Here is a 12,288-nt window from a genome sequence, read left to right on the forward strand (position 1 = left end):
CCTTCTTTGATGTCAGTTTATGGGCAGGGCAAAAGATCAGCCCACAGGGCCTAAGAAGACCACTCCCCCGTCACAGATCGGGAAGCTGACACGGACAGGTCCAGCCACCTGCCCCAGCCCACCCAGCTAGATGGTTCAGGGTTATAGAGTCCGGTAGCCTGGCACCTGCTCGGCCCTGAGAAGGACCATGGCATGCCCCAGAGCCGCTGGTGGCCGCGCGCGCTGCGCACTAGGGGTGCCCGGGGAGGAGACATCAGTAGAAACACTGCGGCAGATGTGGGAAGAAAACCAGCTGGGCCTGGCTGCGACCTCAGGGTCAGGACCAGAGGACACAGTGGCCGGGTACAAACCAGCCCCGGGAGGTAACGCCCGGCCCCTCCCGCCCCTGCGGCCCCTCCGCACCCGCCTGGCTTCGGATGCCTGGGAGCGGCCCGCGTCATGCGGGCGCCCTGGGAAACTGGACCCGATTGAGCCAAGGGCTGGGGTAGCCGACGCGCTCTGGACACCCGCCGCGGCCCGCCCGGGCACGGGGCGCCACCCCAGGCACCGGGGCCTGCCTCCCGCCAGGGGGCACGGAGGCTGCGCCAACAGGGCGGGGGCCGGCACCAAGCGGGCCCAACCCGCGGCGATGGCCCTCTGCCTCCCCCCACCTCCCGAGCGTGCGGGAGGCCAGGCTCAGAGGCTGGGGGGCCCAGGGTCAGGGAGCCCAGGGTGCGGGCCGGGCTTCCCGGCTTCGCGGCACCCGGAGAACCCCCACGCCGTGGCCGCGGCGCGCTCGCATTCCTGGCACGCCCAGCAGTTTGCGAAGTGGCCCGGGAAAGGCTGGCTCTTGGCCTCGTTTCACAGATTAAAAGTATCCACGACTGGGGCAGAGCGGACGTGCCAACGCCCGCGCGAGGCCCGGGCCTGGGGGGACCGCGCCGCCCCCGCTGTCCTCGCCGGAGCCCCCGGCGGTGGGGGGGGGGGGTCCTGTGGGTCCCGCGGGCCCCCGCCCCTGCAGGGGGCGGAGTCCGGGCGCAGCGGGGCGGGCCGGGGGCGGAGTCCGAGGCGGGCCGGGGGCGGGCCGGGGGCGGGCGCGCAGCCGGGTCCCCGCGACCCCGGCGCGGGCGGCGCTCAGGCCCCGAGCGAGGCGCCTCTGGCGGCCGCACCATGGAGTCGGGCCCCGAGGAGTACGAGCTCAACGGCGACTTGCGCCCTGGCTCGCCCGGCTCGCCGGACGCCTCGGTAAGCCCCGCTACGCTCGCGCCGCTGTCCGATCTTGGCCGGTGCCCGCCCTCTCTGGGCCCCGCGCCCGCTGCTCCCCAGGCACCTACCTGGGGGCGCCGGCCGGCTGCGCGCCGCTTCCGCACTGCAGGGTGCTGGGGTCCCCGCGCCCCGTTCGTCCCGTGTCGTCGGTCCGAGCGGTGGCGCCGGGGCTCCGGCCACTCCGGCAGGGGCGAGGGTCCGGCTGGGAAGTGCCCACGCCGAGCCACGAGGTGGAGGGGCCTGGGCGCCACCTTCCCCCGCCTTCCGCGCGGGCCTCTAACTTCGGCCCCCGCATCTCCTCCGGCTGCTGCGCGCCGAGGCGCGCGGGATCCCAGCCTCCGGGCCCCACGCCAGCAGCGGGCAGACGGTTACGTCACCCGCCGTGTCCACCGCGACCGCACTGTCTGCTGCTTGCCCAGGTGGGGACCCTGGGGCGGCTGTGGCCCCCGCTCCTGTCCCCACCGCAGGCCCTGGGGCAGTGGTCCCGACTCCCACTTGAGGGGTGGTTGCGCCCCTCCGCCCCGGGGTCCTGTCCGGGGGTGCCATGCCTCCTTCCCAGGGCCCAGCACTTCCCCAGCGCCTCTGTTTGTGGTGCGGTCCTGGGCATGGCCCTCCGGTGACTTGTTGACTTTGAAAATTCTTTCACTTTCTGACCCCCCCTGGGGATGGGGGCAGGGATGGCCGTCTCTGCGCTGAGTGAACCAGACTGGGGCAGCGCTGCCCGAGTGTGGGAGGACATGTGGGGTGAGTGAGCCCCCCCGGGGGCAGGGGGAGGCCCCCCTGTGTGCAGGTGGCCCCATGCAGTAATCTTGTCATCCTTGCCTGTTTTTGGTGGAAACCTGCGGCTCAGCCTCCGTGCTGACCCATCAGTAAAGCTTGACAGCCCTGGGGTGGCACAGGACGTTTGTCCCTGGGTTGGTGGTGGGGAGGCCTGCACAGTGGGGACGGTGGCACCAGGTACAGCAAGACCGGAGTGGCGGGTGGCATGGCGGTGTAGGAAAGGGTGTCCCAGCAGAGAGGACTGCGACAGAAAGGCCCAAGGGCTGGACCACCAAGGAAGTCAGGGCTGGGGAGGAGGCGTGTGTGACAGGAGGTCAGGCCCCTCCGTGGCTCCGAGAGCCAGCGTGGTGGGCTGGTGGGGGGGTCTCCATTCACAGGCAGGGAGGCTCCAGGAAGGTGGGCAGCCTCAAGGCCGCTGCTCCCGCTGCCTGGGGCCGGGACCCCCTAACACCACTCCCTAGCCTCTGCCTTGCCTTCCCATCTTCAGAACCTGCCTTGCTGTGTTTTTGAGTCTGTGACTCTGTCTCAGTTTCTCATCCGTGACCTGGGGTGAGAGCGGGGTCTTTCTCCGAGAACATGGTGAGGACCACCATGGGCTAATGTGTGTGCTGGGCACACAGTAGTCACATTCCTGCCCGCCGTACAGGACCCGCTCCTGGAGAGGACTTTGGGGCAGCACTTCCCCTGTGGACAGGCACAGCCTTCCTTGCACGAGGGTCAGGGTGGGAAGAAAGTCTTGCTGGGGTCCTCAGATGTACCACCCGGAGCAGGAGCCCTGGATGGCAGACTGGCTGGGCTAGGTTGGTCCTGTGTCCCCAGCGCACCGCTGGTGGTGGGAGGACTGACTGGGAGGCCCAGGTCCAGAGCCCCTGTCAGTCTCCGGACACCCGCTGCAGGCCATAGTGGGGCAGGTCGCTCACCTTCCAGGTGGCCTGGCTCAGGGAAGAGCCCGACAGCGGGTGAACCCCGCAGGTGCCCCCCGCACCTGTGTCCCCACGACTTCACGAGGCCGGGCTGTCCAGGTTCTCTGCAGGAGGGGCTTGCGGCTGGAGGCAGGAGGAATAGTAAACGTCAATTTTACTGTGAAAAATGGCCCTTGGCTGTGTCATGTCTGCTGCATCTTGGCGTGGAGACACCTGCCTTGGTCTGGCGGTGGCAGACACTGGGGTCACAGCCAGCTGAGGACACAGCAGGGAGGGAGCCAGACAAGGTGGAATGTGGCTCCTGGGCCACATCTGGGCTGTGCAGAGCTTAGCTGCCCCTGGGAAGTTCGCTCTTTTCCTCACTTCTGCTTTCCCGGCAGATCTCGAGACTGGCAGGGTCTTGGCCAAGTTCTGACATGGCTGCGGGGTCACTGCGGGCCAGTGCTGAGCCCACAGGAAGCAGGTCTGCCCAGCCCGTGGCCCAGCTGCTGCGGGAAATCCGCCCCCCCCACAGGACTTCCTGCTGGGACACTGACGTGGATCCAGAGACTTCTCAGGGCAGGCACGCGCCTTGCGGCCTTCACGCCGCGTCTGAGCGGTGGGCTCTGGCCCACTCTGCTGGGTCAGGTGATGGACACCCAGGCCCTGCCAGACCCTTCTAGGTTCTCAGGTCCCTTCCCGGAAGGAAGGACTTCAAAGCTCCCACTGGTACTCACGGTGCCCCAGTAGAGGGGCCACGATCCGGAGTCCTGGGTCCTGCTCAGCTCACACGGCCATTTCCTGGGCTTGACCTTTCTCCTGTTACGGATTTTTTGTTACACATCTGTGCGGCTGGTTTGGGAGGCTGTGTGCCCTGGCTGGCTGTGCTCCAGCAGACCAGGGGCCTCCACACCTGCATTCGGTCCCATCTGCCCATTTTGCAGATGAGGGAACTGAGGCAAGGAACCCAGGTGTGGGATTCAGGGGTGTTAGAGAGAGGTGCGTGTGGAAGTGCCACCGTAGCTCCTAGCCGGGCAGCTGATGGATGTCGTGGATTTGGTGGGGGCCTAGGTCTCTCGTTCTGGAACCACGAAGGTGCCTCTGGGCAGGGGTTCTTGTCCCACACTCTTACGTGGGGTTTGGGGTCAGTGGCAGGCAGGGCAGGCAGGACCAGAGGGCATCCGTAACCGAAACACCTGGGTCCTGCAGGGGCTCAGTGGGCTCCGGCCTGGTCTCACCTCCCAGGGGAGCAGGATGCTGTGGTGGGCACCCCCATCTCCTCCCATCCAGGCCTGGGCTGGACTGCAGCATCCATTAAGCTGTGGCCAGAACCAGGTGCTTGGGTGCAGCAGATCCCAACCCCCTCCCCGTCTGAGCTGAGGACGCACAGCACAGTGGCCCTGGCCTAGGTGGCCTGAGCCCTGCCGGCTGCCCGTGAACAGCCACGCCTAGGCCCTCTGTCCACAGAAGGGGGCCTCCCTGCTCTCCTCTGGCTCCTTACCCACAAGGCGCCTTCCTGGCTTTTAGGGGGAAAAAACCCAGAACTCACCCAGCTCCTGGGACCACCACTGAGGTTTGGGGAAGTCCCGTGGCCCTGGGGACACATTAACCAGGGTGTTTGCTCCCTGCACTACTCAGGTCACGGGCAGAGGCCTCTGCAGGCGGTTCCCAACGTGGCTCCGGGAAGTCAGTCAGTTCAGGCCAAGGGCTCCTGCCGCCCTCCGACCCTACGCTGGTGGGCTTCCCAGAACCTTGGCCTCGCTGGGACTCAGCCGTCACCCAGGCCCTAAAGTCCCCCTGCCACTCCAAGCCTGTACTTGGGGGGCTGCTGGGCTGTGCTCTGCCCTGGGCAGCTCGCCTGAACCGCGGGCCCCCGCTCTGTGGAGAGGGAGGTTAATGCTCCCTCTCCGTTAGTGGGGAACTCTGTGGGCGCCAGAGCTTCCCAGAGTGCGGCCCGGGGCCTACAGATGGGGAGACCGAGGCCAGCCGCGGGGGAGCGTGTTGTCAAGGCTACATGGCCAGGCTGTGGTGAGCGGGGCGGGCTGGGCTCCCGCTGGCTCCCCCTATCACTGCATGGATTCAACAGGAAGCGGATGGTGGCATGGGCAGGAAGTGCCCTGCCCCAGGAGGGGCGCGTGGCCCGGGCCCTGGCTCGCCCCCTGGGGCTCTGAGGCAGCGGCCAGGTCCATCGGAACCTCACAGGTTGCATGCTCCTGGCCCTCTTGCACACATGGGAGACAGGCCCAGAGGGTGCTGACTGTCCTGAGGTCACACAGCTGGAGCCTAGGGGTGCCTCTGAGTGCACAGCGCCCACAGACTGGCCCTGACCCCAGCCCCCTCTGCAGGGGGCTTCTGAGCCTTGGGGCCTGGGTTCCAAGTGCAGCCCTCACTTGCTCTTGGCTTTGGACAAGGTGCTTCCTGTGCTAGCCTCAGTTTACCCACAGTGAGTGTGTGTGAGGACGGGGCTGGAGGGGTGCCCCGGAGGAGGACACCCAGCTGAAGGATGAGCAAGATAGTGAGCTGCGCCCGGGGTGGAGGAGAGCAGGGACACAGGGCGCTGAGCGTCCTTCTGTATTCGAACGTGCGTGTCTATAAAGGACTCAAACGGTCTAGAGGGGCTCAGAAGGGAAGGGAATTCCTCCTCCGCAGAGGCTGGCAGTTAGCCTACACGTGCGTGCGTGCGTGCGTGCACTGTGTACGTACACCTGTGCGTGTCCGTGTATGTGTGCACGTGCAGGTGTGCATCTGGTGTGTGCGCGCGTGCTGTGTACGTACACCTGTGCGTGTCCGTGTATGTGTGCACGTGCAGGTGTGCATCTGGTGTGTGCGCGCGTGCTGTGTACGTACACCTGTGCGTGTCCGTGTATGTGTGCACGTGCAGGTGTGCATCTGGTGTGTGCGCGCGTGCTGTGTACGTACACCTGTGCGTGTCCGTGTATGTGTGCACGTGCAGGTGTGCATCTGGTGTGCGCGCGCGTGCTGTGTACGTACACCTGTGTGTGTATGTGTGCACGTGCAGGTGTGCATCTGGTGTATGCACGTGTGTGCATGTGTGCTTGCTCATGCATGTGTGTGTGTGCTTGCGTGGTTATGTGTTTGTTCGTATGCCTATACACGTGTACCCGTACCCGTGTGTCCATGTGTGTGTGCGGCTGGCTCTTTTCCCCGGGACTGGGGACCGGATGAGCACTGTGGTGGCCTTGAGGTAAGCTGCTTGGGCGCTTCTGGTTTGTGGAACTTAGAGCACACGCCCAGCGCAGGCCAACACCCCGGGAAACCCGCCCCTCTGGAGGAGTGCTCACGGGACGAGGCGTGGCCAGCCCGGCAGCTTTGCAAGGGCAGACCTGGGGGACAGCCTGGTGCTGTGGGAGCCCAGGCCCTAGGTGGTGGGCTGCCTGTGCCCAGACCCGGGGGGAGGAGGGGCTGTGCCCTGATGGGTGAGGCCTGGGGTGTGGCCCACCCAGCGGCGGTGCAGCTGGAGGCTCGGGGGGGAAGAGCGGTGGGGCCTGGCTGTGGGTGGAATATTCCAGAAGCAGTGCTGGGGGTTGGGTCCGAGGAGCTGCTTTCCCTGTGGGGCTTGGATCTGGAATTTTAAACCCAATGGATTTGCTACTTAGCTGCTGGTGCTAAGGAAGGCAAGGCAGGTCCCACGCCGCTGTTCGGCACGCCCAGCGGCCCTTCCTCCAGGGCATGTTATTCCAGATTACATTTACGTTTAACAAGACAGGCCGCCACAGCGAGCCCCCTCCCGCCCCCGCTCCTGGAGTTCAGGATTTTCCGGGGTGCGATTTCCAGCTGCAGAAAGTGGAGGGGCCTCTCCCTTGCTGGTTCGGCCCCTCCCTGGCAGCCTGCCCCCAGGCCTGCATCTTTCATGACAGTAGAAACATGAGCTCCCAAGTGCCCCAGGAGGCCGCAGTGCTGGGCCTGTGGACAAGGGGCTGGGGCTGAAGGGTGCGGGCTTGTCCTGCGGGCCTGGGGAGGGGCCGGCCAGCGGCAGCTGGGGGAGGCCTACTGAGGGAGGGGAGCCTTCTCCCGCCTCCCCCCACCTTGCAGCCCAGGAGAGAGGAGCTTCCTGGAGGCAGTGACCTCTGGGTGGGGCCTGGAGGGTGAGAGGAGTGGCCTGCGACCTGGCTCTGAGGCCCGGGCCGTTCCCAGGCAGAGGCGCAGGGAAGCCTGGACGGGAAGTGCCCTGTGCCGCGTCCCCGAGGCACTGTGGGGACAAACTTCACCACAGATACTGAGTAAAGGGCAGGAGGCAGCTTCCAGAGGGGTGGCCTGGGGGCCGCGAGGGTGTCGTGTGTGCGCATTCAGCTCCCGAGGCTCCAGGTGTTTACATCAATCATGTGGTTCAAAATTGTTTGTAAAAATAAAAATTGAAGAAGCAGCTGAGTTCAACTGTAGCCCCGCTTTGGTAGGCGTCTGGGTGAGCGTGCGGGGACCTGGACCGTCCCAGCAGGACGTGGCCTGCACCCGGGGGCGGAAGGCAGGCAGGGGCACCGGCGGGCGCGCAGGGAAGGCACCGGAGGGCCCCACCCCGGGCAGGATGGAGGCATTCTCGTCGCAAACCAGTGTGTGTGCTGAGGCCGTGGCTCCCCCAGGACCTGATTCCCGGGGTGGGTCCTGCAGGCCCCGCCAAGCCCCACACCCCTGCTGGTCCCAGGCTGACTACCCCTTCCCCGCAGCCATCCCGCTGGGGCCGGAACCGGCCCATCAACGTGAACCATTACGCTAACAAGAAGAGCGCAGCTGAGAGCATGCTGGACATCGCGCTGCTGATGGCCAACGCCTCCCAGCTGAAGGCCATCATCGAGCAGGGCCCCGCCTTCACCTTCTTCGTCCCCCTGGTGGTCCTCATCTCCATCTCCCTCGTGCTGCAGATTGGTGTGGGCGTGCTGCTCATCTTCCTTGGTGTGAGCCTGGGCGGGGCCCCCATGGGGGGAGGGCCCTGGGGCGGCCCCGCCCATGATCTGCTGGTTCTGCTTGCATACCCCCCGGGACAGGGTGCTCACCACCTGACAGGCCCCCATCAGCCATGCGGTCAGGATGTGGCTCCCCAGTGCGGCCCTCAGAGGGCCCCCCCCATGTCTCTGCCCTTCCACCCACCCAAGCTGAGGATATAGAAAAACGTAACCCTCCAGTGGTCTCCAGGGACTGGATGGTGGTCCTGCCCCCGAGCTGAGGGTCAGGGCTCACCTCCACTGCTGGCTGTGTGACCTGGGGCAGGTACTTGACCCCGCAGGCCTCAGTTCCCCCACTTATAACGTGGGCGTAAGGACAGGGCCTTGGGTAGGCGTGAAGATCGCTAGACATCGCACACGGGCACTCAGAACGGGGCTTCCCTGTGTGCACTCAGCGTGTTGTGCCTTACAGTCCAGACCTGCGCCCCGGGTTGGCTCTTCGGCTCCGGCACCGGGCCACTCTGAGCTCCGTGCGTGGAGGAAGCAGGGCTGCAGGGCTGAGGCCACAGGCCCAGATCTCACCCCAAACGAGGCAGCGGGCCCAAGGGCTGCAGGGCCCCCGTGCAGTGTCTGCTCCCTTGTGCCCGCAGTTAGGTACGACCTCAACAATCCTGCCAAGCACGCCAAGCTGGACTTCCTCAACAACCTGGCCACCGGCCTGGTTTTCGTCATTGTCGTGGTCAATATCTTCATCACTGCCTTCGGCATCCAGAAGCCTGTGATGGACGTGGCTCCGCGGCAGTAGGGTTCAGGTGAGCCAGAAGGGCACGGCCCCTGCTGTCCACCGTGAGCAGACTTCTTGCCCAGCGTCTGTCCTGTCTGGGCCTCACAGGGTGGGCATGCCTGGCCATGTGCCCCCCATGCTCGTCCCCTGTCCTTGCTCAGAGAGGTGAGCACCCACCCAAGGTCACCTACTTGGGAGCAGGAGTTGCAGGGAGGCTGGGTGACCCCCGGGTGTCTCAAGGGCCAATGCAGAAGGTCAGCAGGTCCAGCGCGTCAGGTGTCCTGCATCTGGGGCCCTGGCCGGGGCTGCTCACCGCAGGTGCATCCGGCCTTGGGCCTGCCCCAGAGAAAGGGTGGGCACTGCTAGCCGTCTGCCCACCAGCACCCCCACCCCACCCCGGCAGATGATGAGGTGGGACCCTCAGCAGTGGCCCGGCTGGGAGTGTCCGTTCTGCCCACACCATGGCCGTCAGCCCCACCTGGGGTTCCACTCAGTGCCTGGCTGCTGGCCCTGGTTTATTGTCAAGTCCGACCCCCGTGGAACCTTCTGGATGCCAGCCTGCTCCCTTGCTCGGGGCATGGTGACCAAGCCATTTATTAATTGCCTGCTGTGTGCCCCAGACGCAGTCTGACCCTCCCTGATCATCAACCCACCGGCCTCTGCTCTCCAAGGCCCCCCTTTAAATCCTGACAGTGACCCAACCAGGGAAACTGAGGCTTGCCCAGGTCAGAATCAGGCCCTTCCACCTCTGGAGTTGTCGCGGGCTCGGGGCTCGAGTCTGGCCGCCAGAGCGGGACTGGAGGCCCTCACACCCCTCCTCTCCCTTCTTGGCAGATGTCCCCGGATCGCACCCGGCCATAGCCACCCAGATCCCGGAGCCACCTCCCCCCTGAGGCCCACCTCCCAGTGCGGGGCACTCCCTGCAACCGCAAGAGCCCAGGCGGGCCCCACTAGACTGTGTCCTGGGATGAGCCGCCCGTGGCTAGGCCACCCCAGGCCAGCGCGGGCCCTGCTCCGTCCTCGGCTGCCCCTCCCCCTGGAGCGTGCCCCAGGGGACAGAAGTGGGGAAGGGTCATGGCTGCCACAGACACACAGCAGCCCAAGGATGGGGGTGAGGGGCCCCTGTTGGCCTTGGTCCCGGGACGTATCCGGAGGGACAAGGAGACCCCTGCCTCTACCAGTGCAACGAGCATCTGGGCTTTGAGGCCCCACGCTGGGGCGCCATGGCATCTGTGCTTCCTGACCCAGGACGCGGGACTGCTGGCCCCAGCTGGCCACAGGCCCTGCACACACCTTCCACCAGCAGGGCCCCGAGCCCCCACATTTCTAAGCACCAACGACCAATAAAGCTGACGCGCCTCCTCCCCTCTCGGGCCTGGCCCTGCATTATGTCCCCAGGCCCCCCAGCCTGTGAGGGCCTCCCCACCCTGCCGGGCCGTCGTGGGGTCACAGTCCCAACCATGGGCGCCTTCTCGGGGACCGAGGGCTCACGCAGCTCCTTGGCGTCTGGCATGTCAGGGCACAGTTTTGAGGCAGAAACCGGGTTCTTGAAGCTCCGGTGCCTGGCATCTTTTTTTAATTGAGATGCACATTAGAGCTGCAGAAATGGCTCATCCCGTAGCCCCAGGATGACACCGCGCATCCTTGTTCGATCTGTGAGGGGCAGCCACGGCCTGCAGCCCTGGAAGGGTTCTCCAGGGTGGCCGTGGCTCCCGTGAGGGACAGCACGCAGCACCGACTGCCAGAAGGGTCCGTGGGCGCCTCCGAGGTTGCCGACACGACCACACACAATGACCAGGTCAGAAAACCAGCCCGATCCAGCACTCTGGTCTACACTGCAGACCTGTGCGTGTGTTGTCAGGCAGCCGTGGACTCATAAGCAGGATAAACCCTGCATACCCCACCCCCAGCTCTGGCTCCGGGGCGCAGGGGGGCACGTTCAGGAGGACTGGCCCCGGGTGCTGTGTCACGGCCACAGGAGGTCTACGGGTCCCCCATCAACTTTGGTGGCTTTTGGGGTCAGAAGCCAAGACCTGGACCCTCCTCTGAAGAGGTCGGGGGAAGGACGGTGTGCAGGATGACCTTGGGGAGCAGCCAGATGTCACTCCCACGTGTTGTCAGGGCACGTGGCCCACAACCCATGACCTCATGGAAAGTTACGGCACTCAGGTTTCCTTCAGTCTGCGTGCCGATGGGTCTCCCCTCTGCACCCGCAGCTCTGGCCCATGTGGGGTGCCCAGCGCTGCTGGTCAGGGACACCAGCTGGGCAGATACCAGCAAGGGCTTGTCCCCAAGGGTCCCCTTGCTGGCTGGAACCCCCTGCTCTCTCAGTCCACCCCTGCAACCTCCAAGGGCTGAGCCCTTGCTCTCTGCCCCCTTGGCCCCTCTTTCTCGACCCCCACTGGCCCCACCCCTCACATCCTTGATGTGGCAACACCCTCACCTGGTCCTCCGGGTGGGGTACCTTCCAGCTCCAAGGCCCTTCTGCCATCTGAACCTAGGGCAGCTCCAACACCCCATTCCTTAAAATGATCAGGTGGCCCCTGGTCAGCTCCCACAAAGTGATCAATAAACAGAAGTGCTTGTGGGTAAGATGGGCCAGGCTTTGCTTTAAGACACTCCAGGAAAGGGGCGCCTGGGAGGCTCAGTCGTTTGAGTGTCCAACTCTTGATTTCGGCTCAGGTCATGGTCTCAGGGTCGTGGGATTGAGTCCCGTGGCAGGCTCCACACTGGGCATAAAGTCTGCTTGGGATTTTCCCTCTCCCTCTCTCTCTGCCCCTCCCCCCCCCAAATCAAACAAAACACTCCAAGAAAAAGCTTGGGGAAATGGATGAAACAAGGTGGAAAAGTGCTGGACCGCACGGGCCCCAGGGCAGCCCTCTGCTCTGGTGAGCAGCTCCAAGTCCTGCAAAGAGGGTTTGTAAAAGTGATCCATGTGTGGGACAAGGTCCGTGAAGAAGCATGAGGAGCAGGTGGGCAGAGGGTGGACACATGTCTCCAGTAGGGCTGACGAGCATGAGCCCCGCTGAGCAGGGGCAGATGCAGGGCTGCGCGGCGGCCGGCCCTGGGGTCTGGTGGCGCGAAGGTCTCAAACTCGGGAATGGCCCTGGGGCTGGAGCTTAGCCCAGCCCTCTGGCTGCTGGCTTCCGTAGGCGTGTCTCCCCTTCACTGACTTGGCTTTTGACAGAAAGCGGGGTGGGGGGGTGGGGGGGGGTCCGGCTCACATCTGTGACCTATCCCCACAACCTGGCCCTCCTGTCAGCCCATCCTGTCTCCCTTGCCCCTCTCTCCCTCGGCCACCCCCCCATGTCCGGGCAGCCTGGTCCCCTGGCCCAGTCCTGCCCAGGGTCTGACGCAGGTGGACGCCGCCCTGCACCACGCCCCTGGGGTTGTGCCCACAGTGGCCTGTGGCCAGTGATGTGGGCTGGCCGGTAGTCACATGGGGAGCGCGAGGGACATGGCCAACAGATGGCCTAGCTCTTCCTTTGACCAGGACAGGAAATATGTCAGCACACGCCACAGGGGTGAACCCCAGATGACTGGACTGAGCCCCGGGGGTCACCAAGCCAGGCTGGCCTTCACAGGTGCTGGGGGCACTGGGGACAGAGAGATGGTGGGCGGGTCTGTGCGTCCCAGACCCGAGAGTCCGCTGTCCTCAGGTGCCCCCCACCTCCCCACC

General features: G+C 65.3%; 1 protein-coding gene across 1 annotated transcript; it reads left to right on the forward strand.

Moving 5' to 3' along the window:
- The first annotated feature begins 1,069 nt into the window (after window positions 1-1,069).
- On the forward strand, window positions 1,070-11,192 carry NINJ1 (ninjurin 1). Its single transcript, XM_027616933.2, has 4 exons — window positions 1,070-1,224; window positions 7,610-7,835; window positions 8,476-8,637; window positions 9,444-11,192. The coding sequence occupies exons 1-3, from the start codon at window positions 1,150-1,152 to the stop codon at window positions 8,628-8,630; spliced, it is 456 nt and encodes a 151-aa protein (XP_027472734.1). The 5' UTR covers window positions 1,070-1,149; the 3' UTR covers window positions 8,631-8,637; window positions 9,444-11,192.
- The last annotated feature ends 1,096 nt before the right edge of the window (window positions 11,193-12,288 follow it).

Source organism: Zalophus californianus, chromosome 13 (assembly GCF_009762305.2).
Source record: "Zalophus californianus isolate mZalCal1 chromosome 13, mZalCal1.pri.v2, whole genome shotgun sequence".
NCBI classification, from domain to species: Eukaryota; Metazoa; Chordata; class Mammalia; order Carnivora; family Otariidae; genus Zalophus; species Zalophus californianus.